Here is a 19,163-nt window from a genome sequence, read left to right as displayed (position 1 = left end):
GGTATCTCTTTCTCTGCTCTCGATATTCCAGGCTGCCTGCGAGGGCTGCCCAGAAGCGCCGGTGCTGGGTCTCTCGGCTTGAGATAGCAGCGCGTCTCTCAGCGCGTCAGGAAGGCGGGGCTGTTGCCTGCGGGGTCTGCTTCTGCTCTCGGCTTCGGCAAGTATGGCTGCTCCGTCTTGTCACCACGCGTGTGTTTGCATAGGGCAAGGTCGGCAATATTTATACCTTAAAGGTGCCGGGATTGACGTAAGGATGGACATAGGTACGTCAATAAAGATGTCATACGACTTGCTCGTTAGCACATTCTTTACTAAAGTTCTCTGTGAAATCAAAACAATGGCCGCATGGATTATCCAGGTTGTCATAGGTTTGATTTGTTATGAGAACGTCGTATGCCTTATCAGGGGCTGGAGGAATGTCGCTTGTCTAATTAGATCTCAAGCGTTATGACCTAATCAGATAACACGTTCCTGTGCCGTAGTGTGACTGCGTCAGATAACGGTATCTGCATCATGGGGGATTTCTTGCCTCATGGGCTGACTGTTAGTTAACTAGCTAGGTAGTTTAACCAGAATAGGGTCAGGAATAGGGGGATCGATTCAGAACCTATAGAAATACACGACAGTAGTGACCACTGGCCTTTACAGTTAATAATAAAGATGAACAAGAGTTGGGAAGAGAGAAAGTGATTCCTCTACAGATTGAATACCCCAGGCGTATAACTACACGCAAAACAGAGGACAGCCTGGAATTGGTTAATAATGTAATGATTGATTATAAGGCTGTGGGGGAAGCAGTGCAAGACGATACAATTTTAACCAAGTACGAGCACACAATAGAGCAGATCGTAAACTGCCTAAGGATACAGATAAAGGCAGGGCCAGTCTTTAAGAAGAAAGCAAGAACAAATGGGTGGTTCAATAACGAGTGTAGGAAGCTAAAGTTGAGGGTACGAAAATGGGAAAGACAGTTAAGGAAAAGGCCAGATAAAGGAACGCTAGAGAGCCTTCGAGGGGCAAAACAGGAATACAAAAATAAGTTGGACAGTAAATTAGAATATATGGCCAAAAATTGGAATACAATGTTAGATGTGATTAACACAAATAATATAGGATCATTCTGGCGCCTGGTAAAAGAGGGAAGCATACAGGAGGAAATGCGGTGTTTAGTGGGTGAAGATGACTGGGCCAGCCATTTGAGTAAACTGTATAATGGTTCAAATAGGGAGAAGACCCTGGAAATAAGGTACGAGGAGTTAGAACTGCAAGGGTTGAACTTCTCCATTCAAAATATAAAAAACTATCCAGTCCTTAAAACTAACTAAAGCAGCTGGGCCAGATAACCTACCTGCAATTATTTTAAAAAATAGTACAGATTGGTGGGCAAGGTTTTTAAATATGACCTTTCAACATTTTATAACTTCGGTTTTTTTTCCAGAAAGTTGGAAGGGGGCGATTGTGAGGCCAATTTATAAAAAAGAGGATGCAACACTACCCCAGAACTACCGCCTAATAAGCTTGCTGGATGTAGGGGAAAAAGTTTTTTCTAAAATACTACTAGGTGTAGTGAAATCCTGGGCAGAGCAGTATAACCTAATACCAATAGAGCAGGGTGGGTTCCAGGAGGGCCATTCAACCATCGACCATTGTTTTGGTCTTTGGGCAATGGCAAAGAAGGCAATTGAGGTGCGAGGTAACCTTTTTTTCTTTGATTTTTTTTTGTGTCCTCATTTGCCACCTAGGCTTTAAATGTGCAATCGATAAGTTAACAAGCAACATGCTGCCTCAGTTTTCTTTAAACTGGTAGGGACAGAAATGGAACGTAGACCTCATCCCTCCGCAAAAATGCTTCAACCAACCATGATCGCTAAAATAAAACCTGTGGAGGTTGCCAGAGTACAGCCAGGATACTGATAAAAGCATCAGAGCCCAGCTATTCCCAAAGGGGGGATTGATGGCTTAATCATTGGACCTGTGGGGGAAAAAAAACAGTTTCTCAATGATCCCACTTCAGGAGATGCCAGAAAGATCTTTTAGCTGGGTTCCCAGCTCTAACCAGGTCTAACCTTGAGACCTGCAGGGCCGAAGCATACCAATCATTAATAGAGGGAGGTAGGGAGTCCTTCCATTTCCTACATATCTCCCTCCTAGCAAGGAGAATGGAATAAAAGATTAACTTCCTCACTGACGTGGGGACCCCTTCTAGAAGACCAAAAATTACCAAGGAAAGGTCCAGGACAATGTTGGAACCTACTGATGATGAAAGATTCTTACTTATGGCTTCCCAAAATGAGCACAAGCAAGGGCACTCGAAGAACATGTGGATGTACGGGGCGGCCACCAGACCACATTTCGGACAGGCCACCATGTTCCCCTGTGTAAACTTGGAAAGTCGAAGGGGAGAGTAGTATGCCCTGTGAATGGTGAAAAGGTGGTTCCTGCGTAACCAGGCCGGTTTAACAATGTCCCACATCATTCCACATGATGTACTCCAAAGGACTTGAAGATTCGAATTGTTCACATGTGGCGACCAAAGCTCATCTGGCAGCAAAAAAGCACCATCCATTTCCTCCAAGATCAGATTATACCAAGATGAAATCTCCTTAGCAGGAAGTTTGTCGACTAGAAGGGTTATAAGGTAGCTATAACCACCTAAGGGAAATTTACTTCCTCGAGAGGGCAGTGCAGTATAGGAACGGGACCAGCTGGATATTTGCAGGAATTTAAGCCTGGCAAAATTTGGACCGATCTTATTGCTCAAACACTCCCAAGAGAGCAGGACCCCATTGACAAATAAGTCTCCCCAGACCTCCACCCCTGCTTCTCTAATAGGCACTGCAAGTGTATCCCTCAACCAAGCCGGGCTATCTGGAAGATCCCATAAAGGTGTCATGCTACCAAAGTACCCTATTTTGATAGACTTAATTTTTTTTTTTTTTAACTTGGGGTCCCCAAATTTGAAAAGAAACCCTGACTGGCTAACTCCCTCTCCCTTAACTAAAGTAGAGTACAGAGTCCCCACTCCATACTCAGATGGCTTCTTTAATAACATCCTGGCATGAGATAGCTGGAACGCCCAGGCATACGCCTGGAGGTCTGGGGCAGCAAGCCCCCCCCCCTTTTCCCTGCGCCTCCTAAGCTTTTTCCAAGAAATTCGTGGCAGATGTTTATTCCAAATAAAAGTGTTAATTTCGGCCTGAAGTTTTTGGGTTAAAGAAGGATCAAAATATAAAGGGATAGTTTTAAATAAAAAAGAAATCTTGGGCAGAATGGACATTTTGACCAAGTCAACCCTTCCCAATAGTGACAAAGGGAGATGTGCCCAAGACTGTAGTAACTTACGACAGTCCTTTGCAACCTTGTAGAAATTTGTTGTGGCAATCTGGTCAATGTCCTCTACAATATCAAGGCCCAAGTACCTCATCCTATTGCCCGGCCGAATAACAGAGCTAAGTGAGCTCTGGTCAACGCTCCAGGTCATCATCTCAGTCTTTGAGGCATGGATCTCATAGCCGGACACTTCCCAAATTCCGAGAGCAGCTTGAATATTACCGGAAGGGCCGTATGTGCCTCAGAGGTAAAAATGAGAATATCATCGGCGTAGAGGGCCACCTTTCTCTCCCAACCCTTATACGCGAACGCCTTGATATTAACATTGTCCCTCAAAGATTGGGCAAATGGTTCAGCGTATAGATCGAACAAGAGTGGGGAGAGAAGGCAGCCCTGCCGTGTTCCCCTTGAGATGTTAAAGGGATCAGATGGAACACCATTGACAATGACACAAGCATTAGGGCTCTGGGATGAGGTAATCTGTTTTGTTGCTTTGTAGATTTCCGAGCTGCTTTCGATTCAGTGGATCGTAGCCTACTGTGGAGAATGTTAACAGAGCTCGGAATCAACAAGGCAGTACTAGCTCTAATACAGGAAATGCACTCAAGTAATTGGGCTAGGGTCATCTTGGATACCCAAGGAACCCTATCTAACAAAATCCAAATAATGAATGGTTTGCGGCAGGGCTGTGTCCTAGCCCCACTGTTATTTTCCTTATTTTTATCAGATCTGCCCAACATATTGAGTAGAGCAGGTGGGGTAAGCCCTAAGATGGGCGGCTCTCGTATCTCTGGTCTGTTATATGCAGATGACTTGGTGATAATGGACATGACAGAGCGGGGCTTGCAAAAAAAAAAAAAACTGGATACTTTTCACAAATATTGCCTAAAAAAACGCCTCACGGTTAACTTAGAAAAGACCAAAATAATGGTACTGGGGAAAAAAGTCCTCCCTGTATTGGAAATTGCTAGAGGTTAGAGTGGAAGAAGTGGATAGATATACATATTTGGGCATGTGGTTCGACAATAACTTAAATTGGAAGGATCACGTACATTCAAAACAAAGGCGCTTGCTTCAGTATGGGGCCTTAAACAATTTAAGCAAAAATATGGAGGTCCTTCTCTGCAGCCAATTTTATCAGCTTTTAATGCATTGGTACGCCTGCAGTTCCAATATGGTGTAGAGGTGTTATATATGGGAGGTAAATTGGATTGGAACTTGGAAGAGGGTAAATGTGTCAAACAGCTGCTAGCACTCCCCGCGGCAACAATGATCCAGGCTGTATGAGTGGAATGTCACCTTACATCCTGGAACTTCCGGGGGATGCAAGCAGTATTGAATTTTTGGCAGAGAATGAATGGGGAGGGGCCTTCCAAAATAGCAAAACTCTGCAAAAAAAGAAATAGACTAGTGAACTAAATTAGGCGTCCCAAGCTAGAACCAGGCTAGATAAGTTGTGTCACACTATCCTTAGATTCAGACCAATGGGGGTCGGGGCAGCAGATCCCTAAGTCGGGGTTGCGTGCTATCATTAACTTGAAGGCCCGAGAGGGCGATTTGGGTTATTTGAGGAGCAAATCGACCTCCCGGTTTTTGATAAACTGGTGGACCAATGACCAAACATTCCCCTATATCGAGGCCATGCCCAATCCAAAACTTAGAAATACAATCTTGAGATTTAGAGTGGGCCTAAACCCATGCAACACGGATCGGATGATAAAATCTGCAATGACGAATGAGCAAGGTCTGTGTACATGTGGATTGCAAGTAAAATGCAATGGCCCACATATTTTGTTGGACTGCTTGTGGTTCTTAGAAGAACGGAAAACATTTTTGAAACCCCTTTTTATTGTTTACGAAATTTTTAGTAGGGATCAAGCGCTTAGCTTGTTGATAAATGAGATTTTTTAATGCAAAGTGTGCCATGGGAAGATTTTTAATTGCCATACAGGAGTCACTGAAGGACCTGGTTATATAATTTATAAGGAGTGGGGTTGAAACGTGACGTTACCTATGATAGGGGATATTCCGGGACCCTGTTTCCTATGGCGGATGCACAAACGTATACCCAATATAAGTGATCCCCTCGCCGATGATGAATTAGGTACCACCTACGGTTTGCATGAGATTCTTTGTTCAATTTTATCTGGATTTTATCGTGTTTTATACTTTTTAACGTTATAGGGCTTATGCAAAGCAGATTTTAATAGTATGTATTGTAGTTCTTTCTTTTTATGGCTATATATGCCAAACAAAAATATAATAAACAAACGATTCTCTTGTTTACAGGAAGCCAGTGAAGATCTCTCAGGTGGCCAGTGATGTGGTTACGCCATAGATTTTCAGGATGAGTCTGGCGGGGGCATTCTGGATGGTCTGCGGTTTATTTAGGAGTTTCTGGGTGGTGCCGGCGTAGAGTGCTTTGCCGTAGTAGTCTGCTTCTGACGGGAGCATGGGTGACTGTTTTACTGCAGTCTGTGCGGATCCATTTGAAAATCTTACGAAGGAGGCGGAGCGTGTGGAACCTGGAGGACTAAACTGTGCTGATTTGGCAGTTCATTAAGAGCGAGGAGTCCAGGATGATACAGAATGTTTCACGCTTGGTCCGAGGGTGGGGGGTGAGGGGGGGGGTGTTCCAAGCACTGCAGGCCACCAAGAGTCATCCCAGGTGGAGTGTGGGGGGGGGGCAGGATGACTACTTCTGTCGTGTCTGAGTTAAGCTTGAGGCAGCTGTCCTCCATTTAGGTGGCAAATGCCTTCATCCCATTGTGGAAGTTGATCTTGGCAGAGGTAGGTTCATCTGTGAGGGATAGGATCAGCTGGGTGTGTTCTGCGTAGGAGACTATGTTGAGGCGTTGCTTCCGATGATGGCTGCAAGCGGGGTCCCGTAGATGTTGACGAGGGTGGGGCAGAGGGAGATTCCTGAGGCACTTTGCAGCTGATCTCGGTGGGTTCTGAGTTGAACGTTGGAAGTCTGACTCTCAGTTTGGCCGGTGAGGAAGGAGCGAATCCATTCTAGTGCTTTGTCACAGATGCCGGCGTTGTGGAGTCTTACGCAGAGGGTGTGGTGGGAGACCATGTCGAAGGCGGCTGAGAGGTCCAAAAGGATGAGTGTTGTAGTCTTGACTCGGTCCAGGAGGGCACCGATATCCCTAGCAGTGAGGAGAGCAGTCTCCGTACTGTGGTTGCTTCTTAAGCTGAATGGGAGAGGTCATTTTGATGAACTCTGAGTGTTGATGGCTTTCTCTATTTACTTTTGCTCTGACTGGGAGCAGAGAGAAGGGTCTGTAGTTCTGTAGTTCTTGAGTTCCTAGAGTTCGGCAGGAGGTATCTTCAGCAGGAGGTTGATCGCTGCATGCTTCCAGTCTTCCGGGAAGGTTGCAGACTCAACGAAGCAGTTGATGGTGCAGCAGAGTTCCGATGCGTGGAAATGCTGGCTCTGTTGAAGATGTGGTGTGGGCAGGGTCCGAGGGGGCTCCGGAGTGGGTTCTGTTCATGATCCTAAGGGTCTCATCCGAGGTGAGGGGTAGTCCAGTTGGTCAAGGTCTGGTGAAGGCTGGAACCACTAAGTCCGGTGGTTGCGGTTGGGATGGATGAGTCTTGGGTTGCGTAGCGGTCTTAGATTTCCTTGATCTTGCGGTGGAAGAAGGATTCGAAGTTGTCGCAGCGGTCTTGAAACAGGGGAGATGGAGGGAAGGGGGTGTTCTGCTGTGTTTGTGCTGGGTTTTGTGAATACTTTGACCACAGTGAAGAGTTCTTTGTTGTATGCGTTGGTGTTGCATTCTTGATGGCTGCATTCTTTGTTGTTCTGATAAAGCTGTGCTGTGTGGTGACGGCAGATTTGAAGGCTTTCTGCTCTGCTGTGATCTTGGTGATCCTCCATCTGTTGTCGAGCTGTCTGCAGGTGCACCTGGACTCTTTGAGGCCGGGGGAGACCCAGCTGGCTTTCTTGGAGGGCTGCTTGCCTGAGTGGGGCCAATGTGTTGGCGCAGTCGGAGACATAGCGTTGGAGGTTGCGTGCTGATGTGTTGACCGTGGATGTCTGTGGTAGGATCTTGTTGAGGGAGGTGGTAAACTGGACTTCGGTGACCTTGTTCCAGCTTCTGTGAGGATGCAGTAGGCCCTTAAATGGCATTTCATACTGCCCAAATCTCACCAATAATACAGTGTGCCAGCATTTGCTGTACTTCACATACTACTCTGATTCCCTTTAGCTGCACCGCTGCTGATTTCAGTGACGCGAAGCATCCCAACCCTTCTTCACCTTGCTTTTCATACCATTTAAGCTGGCTCACCAATCCCTGCTCCTCCAACTTTTCATGCAGCTATGCTGAAACCAATTCTAAACTCAAATGCTCCCTACTAGCCAGCCTAGGGTGAACAGGAGTCTGATGTACCTTAGGCTGAGTGTAAGTGTGAGCATAGTGGACTCAGTACCATGCTAAGGACCAGCCTGTACATGGAGAAGTGAGGCAGAAGTGTGGAGCGATCATCCACATAGTACACAAGCATGGCATCTGCTACCGCAGGACGTTCAAGGGGCATGGAGCAGCCGACACTTTATCTTGATAAAGAAACATTTGTACCAGTCTCCAAAAATGAGTATCTGGCCCACTACCTGTAATCACTGCCACAAATTAAACCCATTTCCCCTAATGACCAGTGTCATCAACGCCCCTACTCGGTTTATTTGATTTGCATGGTGCCAAACATGTCGCCGTAGAAGCCTCATCTGGGAACTTATGATCAAACAACCAAGCAAATAGCCCTATGATGGCTAATGGCAAGTGAAAATTACATAATGTCAAATGATTAAGATTAACACCACATAGTTGGATAATATGATATTTCTGGTAGAATGGAAGAGTTGAGACTGTCAGTATGCTGTTATTTGGCAGTGTTGAATATTGTCCTAGAAAGAGCTGCCTGACCCCCTCCAACTTTGCTCAGCTGTTCTGGCCAGTCAGTTGAGTTTTCATGCATCTAGCCTGCAGTAAAACAGAGTGTGTTTTCTAGAAAACAAATTGCCATGATTCTTGCTCATACGAAATCCATGGTGGACATGAATGTATTCATTCTGCTGTGTCTTGAACTCTGAACTAATTAAGGCATGGATATGCTTTAAACCATTTCCCTGCCAATGTTGAAGTAAAGTTGAGTCTATGTACGATGCAGCCATTATCATTCTATACGGGCATCAAAACCTATGCTCATCCAGCCAAAGTCTATTTTCCATTCCTTAAACACCCCATGTGGAAAGGAGGAAGTCTCTTCGCTCTCCATCAGCCGTTGCTGGTTAAATCCCTCTTACCGTGAACCTCTGTACCAGGATTAAACCCTTCACTCTGAAAGAAGAACCGCTCTAGCGAAATGTAGAAGTTATATCAGATATGTCATAGGTGGGGCAATAACGTGGCCATGACTTGAAACCGATACACCGACCGACTAACTTCTGAATAAGCCTGGTTATATTATTCAGTAAAGTAGATATAAAAGATTTTAAAATTGGCCTTCCGATGATGACCAAATTGCACTTTCCAGATGACTTGGCTAACCAAGTTAGGATAAAAATGCCAATTTCTATGAAGTGATCAAGGGCCTTGCGTTCTGACTGTAAACTCTAGCTGCACGTGTCATGTGTTTTGTTATCCCAGTAGAACTTGTTCTTTGGAGCAAGTGTACCAAATGCATATTCACACATGCATTACCACAAAGCAGAGGTCCACCCCCATTTTTTTGCCACAGTTGAGCTCCATCTTGATCTTCTGGACCTGGAACATGCCTTAGAATTAGATCATAGTTGAATCACATTGTAGGGCTATACCATGAGCTAGTGCTCCTGTTATGCTTGAATAACTGGGACTATATCTAATGCACATGAGAGCACAGCATGGTATAAACCATACATGCAGAAGCGCGGAGTGCAGCATTAGATTTATTTCTATTGTTGGTGGCGAGGTGGGGGCATCCTTAGACACTTGAGGTTATACCTCTCTCAATGCACCTCTTGCATTAATAGCAATGGTGTAAATAGCAAGCATACACTTTATATATGCACACATATATCTCAGATGCATATACATGTATCATTTTTCACTGAAAGAAACTTTGTAAACCGTAAGTTATGGTACTTTTTTTTTCTAGGATCCTAACATTTAAAAACACAAATTCACTGAAACATTATGGTTAGATTCTCGGTCAAAAAAATCACAGAAATTAGCCATTCATAATCAACCCTAACTCGACCCAGTGCACTGATCATGAATTCGCGTCAGATGACATGAATTGTGAGGCAATATGTGATATCAATAATATCATAGTTGACATTGGGTACTCTCAATCATTTGCACATATATTATGTTCCTGATGTTGTGTCCTTATATATTTATTGTTAAGAACGGACACCTCTTTCGGCCATGCACTGGGCAGCTTGTGTGGCAGGTGAGGTCAACAGTGATGTCAGATCATATTATTTGTCATGTTGCTTTTGATGTTGCATAGACTTGGATTGTTTAATTTTATTTTAATTTACCTGTTTTGTAAAACGTTTGCCTACAAAAATTCATTTAAAAATTAAAGGAGAGTGAGCATGCTGGGGGAGAGGGTCTGTGTCGTTTTCAGGCAGGACATGTTACTGATTTTAAACTCATTGTATACGTCTGAGGTTTTTAATCTCGGGCTGAATTTTTGGCATGCATCTCTTTATATGACAAAAAAAGCCATGAGGTTATTTCTTTCTGCTGTTCAGAAATGGAATAGAAGCAATGCTTTAATTTTCAATAAGAAAATGATGTTCTAAAAAGAATTTCACATTTTAAGCACAGGGATAAAAAATGGCTTCATACTTAAACCACTGCCACAAAGCAGAGCTGTGCAAACATTATAAATTGTTAATTTTGTTATTGTTTGATTGGACTCTATATATAATCTTTTTCCTTTTTAACATGTCTACTCTCCTTTCCAGAACTACTTCCCAAGCAAGCAAGACATACTGCTAGCTCGGAAAGCCACAAAGGGAATTGTGGAGCACGATTTCATAATCAAAAAGATCCCATTCAAAATGGTGGATGTAGGCGGCCAGCGATCCCAGCGGCAGAAGTGGTTCCAGTGCTTCGATGGCATCACTTCCATCCTCTTCATGGTCTCGTCCAGTGAATACGATCAAGTTCTCATGGAGGACCGGCGAACCAACCGTCTGCTGGAGTCCATGAACATCTTTGAGACAATTGTCAACAACAAGCTCTTTTCCAACGTTTCCATTATCCTCTTCCTCAACAAAATGGACCTTCTTGTGGACAAAGTAAAAACTGTCAGCATTAAGAAGTACTTCTCTGATTTCAAGGGGGATCCACAGCGCATGGAGGATGTCCAGCGCTACCTGGTGCAATGTTTTGACAGAAAGCGGCGGAATCGCAGCAAACCTCTTTTCCACCACTTCACTACAGCCATAGACACTGAAAACATTCGCTTTGTGTTTCACGCCGTGAAAGACACCATTCTCCAAGAGAATCTAAAGGACATTATGTTGCAGTGAAAGGGGTGAAACCTCCTCTCTTGTGTTGCCTTTAATTTATTTCAGGGCTATAGGTCAGAGTGATTGTCTTTAACACCCTTGGAGTGGGTGAAATAATCTTTCTCCTAGTTCCAGCATCCATACTATTAGTACAAAGCTCAGGAATGCTGTAACCTAGCCAGTTCAAACAGATGAGCTATGTGCAGAACCGCTTTGGATACTTTTAAGGTTAGCTACTGAATCGTCTGAACTTGTGAAACTACTGAAAACATTTGTCCCTGTTCGACAATTCCCAAATTCAAAGAGAAATTTGACGTTCAGGACTGAAAGGTTCAAATGGAGTATAAGAAGAATGGATTTGTTGCGAAGCTGTTGACACCAGCTCGTAGAACAAGCCATGTTGTTCCCATTTAAACCATCTGGTGTTTGTTGTAACATTTCTGTTCCAAACAGGAATATGGTTACATTGAGGGTACATGGCAACATGAATTGATGGTGATGATTTGGAAATAAGGGCAGCCTATTTGCCCACTGTGTTTTTGTTTTGCCATGGGCCTTACACTACCACTTAAGGTTGTATGTCAGTGTGAATCTTACACTCAAGGGGGGGGAGTGGGGGGGTGGCTCTTGACCGAGCCAGTTGATTGATCTAAGCAGTCCTTCGAGCTTGTAAATTTTGCTGGAAATGCTTAACTGATGTAGAACCACATTTAGTTTGCACTACAGGTACATTTATTTTCACCATTTGAAGAATTGGACACATAAAAAAAATAAAAACTTTGCCAATATGATGTGAAAGGTATTTACTGGAACTTGTCAGGACACATTCAGATTTTGGGCCCTTGGCTAACTAGAATGGTGAAAGACAGTGTGGTAGCAAGGATCTACGTATGTTGATATTTAAGATGTGGAAAGTTTCTTTCTTGAAGAAAAGGCTTTGGATTTTTCTGTATTTGTTTACTTGTATTTGGAATACTGGGAAACGCTTCGTTGTACGGAAGATCTGCTTGAAGAATTTGTATCTCTTTAACTCAGTGTGATCGCAAATTCTCTTGGGCAATGAGAATTTCTTATGTAAATCGGCTTGAAATCTGCCAATCCTGTTCCACAGGGATCTTTAGCCCATATTAGGGCAGATGCATAAAACAGAACATCAAACTTAGCACATGACCTAGATCAGGTTCTGCTTCTCTGATGTGAAATTGCAAGAGTCTGTGAAGAACACTGATGCGAGCCGACTGGCTTCTCGCTCAATACGTTTATGTAGTCTTGAACTGCCGAGTGCTTTACACTGTGTGAAATTGTCTTCTCAACTGATTGACTACATGGCTATCTAAATTAACCAAGCTTTTCATTAAAGTGCTTCAGCATCTTTCTGGTGGGCCTGACTCTGGAGAACAAGTCTACCATGTGGTACAATCAGGTCAAAACCCTAAAGATCACGGCACAAATTCCTCCAATGCTGTTTTTGACATTGATTAGAAGTCAATATAATTTTTATGTGCACTTACTTTGTATAGCTTGTTTCAGAAAAAATTACATGTAAATGGAATAAGTTTTTAACTGTTCAAGCAAAAGGAGGCCATGTGAGCCTGTTGATTAAAGTCTCTGTGAAATATGAAAACAATACTTCTCCTTTCTGCCATTCAGAATTTGAATAAACACAACTTCTTAAAAAATGTCTGTTACCTGTAGAGCGTTGATCAGGCAATTACGGGTTGACGTCAAAATGATAATTTCTTTGTTGTAGCTAACCCGTCTCTGTGTTTGGTCTTTGCCACTTTCTGGCAATTCGCCACATTTTTCAAACATTGTATGGGTTTAATTTGTGTTTGTGATCCCAGCCCGCTGTCCTTTGTGGTTTACGTGTATTCATTACTTCCAGCTTGTGTGGTTGTTAAGAACTACCTCAAATAAAGCAGGCAATATTTGTTTGGCCCAGGATGGGGCAAAATGCTGGACTAGGACAGTAAGCTGCATATTATGTCTGCTTGTCCTAAACAATCTCTGGCAAAGTACATCTTTGAGCAGCTGCCAACAGGAAGAAGCCATTTCTATTTTTAGATCGCTTATTTAACACTGGCCAGCGGAGACAGGAATTTGTTCACCCTTTGCGACCTGTTTTACTTGCTAGGATCAGATGTAAATTTGTGTTCCTCTAGGAGAAAGGAAGGAAAAGGGTTTCAACTTGCAGCTGTGCATGCAAATATTCACAGAGCTGCTGAAGCAAAAAGCTGGCAGCAGAAAAAGCGTTTTATGCTTTTCTCATTTCCACTCAATCACCTAACCTCTCCTAGAGTAGTGACCACTGACACGTGTGGGCTAAAGCGGGGGAGAAGACAGACCGATCAGAACCTGATTATGGTTGAGTCAGGTGAAATGACCCTGTGGAGAAGTGTTAAAATGGTTTAACTTTTTATTTCCAAATCCATTGTTTAGCGGTGCAAAGTAGATATATTGACTTCAATTTAGAACAAAGGTACCATTTGTACAATTAAATATGTTTGCAGTTTTAATCTGTTATAGATTCAACTGCTGTAGATCAGTGGCTTTTGACTTGTGTGGAACCCCTGCGTATTCATTACTAGAACCAGGGGATCACCATTGAATCATAATTGGAATCCAGAGACCCCCATTGAGTCATTACTGAAAGCTGGGGACTCCTAGTCAAGCATTTTTGATAATTTAAACAGCAAAACAAACACATAAAATACAGAAACAAACATTCATCAAACAAGTACACAAATAATGAAATATTTTATTTAATTCACTAACCAATATACAAAAAATGTAATACTTGAAAGATTTTGTAAATTCATTTGAGGCCACTCTTACAATACTGTATTCGGTTTGATGCACTGCTCTCACTAATCAATCTGAGGATACAATTTTTAGCCTATAATTTCAAATTACTTCACCTTAACAGAACGTTTTAAAACTTGAAATTATACATTTTGCTCTTTTATTTATATACATAATTTTTTTTTATTTTATATAATTTTATTGGTATTTTCACAATAGAGATATAAAAGGAACACTGACACTCAACGTAACGACAGTTAGGGCATGTCAGTGGCGGTACAAGGTTTAAATTTGAGTCTGCCCCGCTATTCAAACGAGTGGACGAAAAAACTTAACATTAAACATATAGGTAATTACGTGCGTTAGTGTGGTACATATAAGGACAACACATAGATGGGTGTGGCCGTTTGGTGTTGCTTACACTGCTTGCGGTGGGTAGTTAGCAGCTCATCTGCCATGTGCGTTTGAGTTCGGGTGGCTTGTATGTGTCGATATATTTGTCAAGAGTTGACCACATAGCCCGGGCTGGGTTTTTCCAGGGTGTTTGCCTTAATGCAGTGATGTCTGCCCCCCTTAGGAATGTGATCCAGTTCAGCCACACTTGCTTTGGTGGTATCTTTCCACTTGGCTAGTAAGAGTTTGACTACTGTTGTCAGGAGGAAGTCTAGTAGGAACCTGTCTTGTCGAGTGGCCAGATCTGTAGTGATGTGTGGGTGGTTGTGGCAAAAGTGTGCTGTAGCATGCAGCCTAGGGCTTTACTGATGAAGCTCAGCACCTTTTTCCAGTATCTGGTGACTTTACTGCACTGGAAGATGAGGTGAGCGAGGTCTCCCCCCTGCTTCACCGCAATTCCAGCAGTTGTCGTCTTTGATGCCTATGGATGCAAACCTCTTAAAATCTTTAGATTTTCTAAGCAGTTGTGGACCCTCTGAGTGGGCTTCACAGGTTAATAACCACTGCTATATATGATCCCAAGCAGTTGCATCACGCAAAAGAAGGGGGCACCCCTGCAGAATGTTAAGATGAGCTAGGTGGGCCTTGGAGGGCTGCACCCCCGGTGCCTGTGTTAGGCCCCTGATCCCACAGTCTAGTGGTTTGGTTTGGACATTACATTTTATTTTTTTCAAACTTAAGAGTAGGTGTTGACTGAAGACTATGACCAATGTTCACTAGTCACATATAATGAGCCTCACACTACTCAAAAGCACAGATTTCCATAGGTGATTTTTGAATGAGAGAAAATAATTAGCACCATCTAATTCTGAAGATATTTAGGGTTTCTTGCAAGCGAGCGCATCACATGGGAAGTAAATTAATTTTATAATGAGTCCTCTGCTGCTTTTCCTCCCCAAAAACTGTGCCTTTGAAGTTTTGCCACAAATGCAGTGGAAGGTTTTTATGGAAAGGCAGCACCCACAGAATTTGTAGTCTGTTTTTTCCACAGTATTACGATGGCACAAAGTGTGGTACTTGAACATTTCGAGGCAAAGAGGCTGATAATTCAAACAAAACCATAGTGGCTTTTAAGAAGAGGCGAGGCATCAGGGCAACATTTGACTTGATTTCTCCCAGCGAAAATGGCACAAGCTGAAGGTTTTCAATTTCAAAACACAGATCTGACCCCGATGATGCAAAGTCTTTAGAGACTCCAAAATATGTAGAAGCCAAGAGTAATGAAGAAACATTTGTAATTACTTACACTATTTCCACTTGTCCTGTTCGGTGCTAAAAAAAAGTCTGTTAAGATTATTCGAGACTGCAAAGAAATACCTTAAATGACAGACTTTATTTACTGTTTGGTGGACAGAGTACAGCCTGTTAGGGTGTCAGACATTATCTCCTTCCTTCAGATGGACTGTCACCCAACTATCGTCTCTTTTCATTAAAAGGGATTGCAGTGGTTCTTTCAGTGTACAAAACGTTTGGATGATGGTCGCCGTCTGATTTGAAAGCATTCGCTACACATTAGCAGAGTATTTCCGTGTCAGAAACAAACTCTCAAAGCTGGGAGTTTTTTCTAAAACCCAAAAATCGACCCCATCCCCCCTCAACCTGGGAGTTTCTCTCAAGGTGTGGGGCGTCAATATGGGCTCCCGCTCCCATTAACTCACCACCAGGCTTTTCTTGGCGGTGACTGACAGGAAATAAATAATTTACACTGTTCACAAGGTGGGGGGATGGTGGTATGGGCGTGCTAAGGTCCACCCTGACCAAGGGTTACTAGTGTGAAAAAAGGTTACAATTTTTTTTAATTACAAGGGTTTCTGAGATTCCAGCGTATTGGAGTTATTGCACCTGCATACCCCTGCACCGGACCCGTCCGGTGCAGGGGTATGCAGGTGCAATAACGGGTGCCTAGCCAAGGAGGCCGTGTGCCATTTCGCTATCCACCCTCCCCCCGTGACCCATGGCGCTCAGAACTGTAGCGCCTGATAATAAACTCTGTTCCACTCCAATTCGCTGGAATCTCAGAAACCCTTGTAATTAAAAAAAAAAAAATTTAAACCTTTTTTCACACTAGTAACCCTTGGTCAGGGTGGACCTTAGCGCGCCCATACCACCAGGGTTCATACACGACACTAATCACTTACACATTGGTCCTGATGAATGCCTGATTAACTACATCACATAGGCTGAAACATGTTCATGTTGACCTAAATCACTACACATAGGGATAAACTTGGACTTTGAATGTTGGTCCTTTATCCTTCACTGTTTTTATACTGTCCAATTGGCAAACTAATAAAATACTTTTTTTGACCTAATTGTGACAATTTAATCCCTTCACTTCACTTTCACAAACCAGCTCCGCAGTATTTCTGGCGTTGTAGCACACTGGGGTGGCATTCGGCCACTCCCCGTGGGGCCCAATGATGAAGCATGTCACCAACTAGTAGTGAGTGAGGGCCTTTTTAAGAACCTAACATGGTTTCTTCTGTACTTGCACACTTGCTGACAAACTAATCGGTTTGTTCCTACAGTCACTTCAGTAGTGACGCTCCTTTGTTGTTCGATGTATGATTATTCAAGGGGTATAGGAGTGGCTCTTTTCCTTCCCTGACTCTCTTGTTGTTACAAGAAACTATAACCTCTGATGGCATACAGACACCAGTGAACACCATACCCAACCTGGGGGTCGGCTTTAATGAAAGACTCAACCTGGAATCTCATGTCAATAAACTGGTGGGAGGCTGTTGCACCATCATCTGAGGCCTCCGGAAAGTGCTGCCAGCACAGGCACGCACTACGGTAGTCAGAAGTATTCTACTGAGCTGCCTGGATTACTGTAACGCCCTGCTTCTGGAATCCCCGGGATACCTCATTGCCAGGCTCCAGAGTATTCAGGCAGCAGCAGCAAAATTAGCTCTGGGCCGAGCACGCCGGTCCTCGACCACACAAGCGGAGCTACACTGGCTGCCAGTAGCCCAGAGGATCCTGTTCAAATCTCTATGTATAGTGTTCAGGGCACTTCATGGGCAAGGCCCCAAGCTGATTCAAGATAATAGGTTCTAATGGTATGAACCTACACTTACTCTCCGCTCCTCTTCTGCCAGTCTGGCCAGAATCCCCAGGACAAAGAAGGTTACCCAGGGAGGGAGAGCTTTTACTGTAATAATCTTCCCCTGGAAATCAGGAGTATTCAGAATCTGACGTTGTTCCGAAAAAGAGTTGAGACCTGGCTCTTTCCAAAAGTTTGAAAATCCTGCCTCTTAGCAATAGTGCTCTTCTTCTGTAGATCGACCTTCACATTCTTAACAGCTTTTCCTGGTCCCTTGCTATCTTCTCAGCTCCAGGATGCCAGCAGGGTTGCAGTGCGCTCTACAAATGCCAAAATAAAGAATTAATAAATAAATAAATGGGGCGGCTGGTGTAATGTCCTTCCTCCGAGAGCACATACTCCATTGGGCTGTCAATAGAATGCTTAAGGTCTTCCAGTCTCTTAATGATGTGGAAGAACTGAGGGTTTGGGAGGCAGGGTACTCAGTCACGTTTACCATGGAGTACCCCGTCCACCTAACTCTAAATCGGGCCCTTAGATCCCATTAAAACATTCCAAAACAAGGAACGTGTTAAGATATCTCAATGTTGCCATAAGGCACCCTAGAAAATATGCTGCCATTGGCCCAAAAGATGCATTGTTTTTGAACTGACAAAGCTGCAAAGAGGAAAAAAACATTGAAATTGTGCCACCAAAAGATTAACAGTGAGAACAAAAATTAACATGAAGCAGTGACCTGGGCACCATTCGTCTTGACCCCTAAAGAACACCAAAGAGTTTGTGGAGAAAGAGCTTTCCATACAAGGATAGAGAAAACATACATACATACATACATACATGCAAGCAAACAAACAGCCATAATTATGTCATGTAAACGTTGATACCGTTATTAATTGTATGAGGAATCGGATAATGGACAGGGGGCAAGGAAGACCTCTTTGATTAGCATTTGACAGATATGGAAAGATTACTGTGTACAGAAACCGTTTGACGTGGTGGTAGACTGTACTCCATAAATCAATTAATTTACCCCATATGAATCCCCCCCCCCCCCCCCCCCCCGCAAAACTATAATTCAGAAAGCAGCAAAACAGAATTACAAGCAAGAGTGAAACAAGCTATGTTCCCTAGCAGACATTCTTACTCCAAAATAAATGCAGCAAATCTGTACAAACAGATCCTGGGTTAATGTTTAGATGTACAACAATGAGCTCAACATCTAGCCCACTACCTGGCACTCCATCCTGAATTAAGTAATGTGGACTGCAGCTAGAAAGAGGTGTGAGGAACGGCAGGCTGCTAGAGGGCCCTCACAACTCTGCCATGGCTGATTCCATTTCCTATATTGGGGTTCTCCAAAGTTGGTCATAAAGGGCCGGATCCTTGCCAGAAATTTAAGAATACTACATTTATCAAAATGGGAATATGCTAAAAATCTGTCTTGGATCGAGCCCTCCAGGACCGACTTTGGAGAAACCCTGTCCATATATTATCATTAGATACAGGCACATCCCTGGAACTTTAGCCATTGTGGCATCCTTTCTTGGACCCTCATTTAGTCCTGGTCTGATGCACCCTGCCTCTATGCTGTCAGCTTGTGTTGCACGGAAGCATCTCTACCTAGAGGCACTCTGTCCTCACCCCATCTGGAATGTAGCAGAGAGGATATGCACGTTTAGTTGTACAGAAGCAAGAGGTTTTTTTTGGTAACCTCCTTGCCTTTGAACAGAACCCTTCTGTAGATTAGCTGGGTGCCACTATTCATCTTTAACATGGAAGCGGGGCGGATGTAACCATCTACAAGATAAGGAAATACCCCCATCTCTTCTTCATGAAGTAAGGGCAACAATTATAGGCACCTTTGTAAACACCCTTAACAGTGAGAAGAAGCTAAATGTCAGTACTCAGACCTGAAAGTCCTCCTATCATACTACAAAACGCTTTTAAATGTATTTTTAGTTTGCGATGTAGCGTTAAGACTGGGGGTGCAAGTTGGCAGCGATGCGTAGCTGTGTATTG

General features: G+C 43.4%; 1 protein-coding gene across 1 annotated transcript in view; it reads left to right on the top strand.

Annotated features, from left to right (window-relative positions):
• Positions 1-12,467, top strand: part of GNA12 (G protein subunit alpha 12) — a 236,472-nt gene extending 224,005 nt beyond the window's left edge. The window contains exon 4 of the mRNA XM_078664995.1: positions 10,295-12,467. Coding sequence (XP_078521121.1) covers positions 10,295-10,864 — 570 coding nt within the window. The 3' untranslated portion in view covers positions 10,865-12,467. The remainder of the gene's footprint in view (positions 1-10,294) is intronic.
• The last annotated feature ends 6,696 nt before the right edge of the window (positions 12,468-19,163 follow it).

The sequence above is a fragment of the Lissotriton helveticus genome, chromosome 10 (assembly GCF_964261635.1).
Source record: "Lissotriton helveticus chromosome 10, aLisHel1.1, whole genome shotgun sequence".
NCBI classification, from domain to species: Eukaryota; Metazoa; Chordata; class Amphibia; order Caudata; family Salamandridae; genus Lissotriton; species Lissotriton helveticus.
The sequence above is the reverse complement of the archived record's forward strand: the minus strand, read 5'-3'. Positions and strand labels throughout refer to the sequence as shown.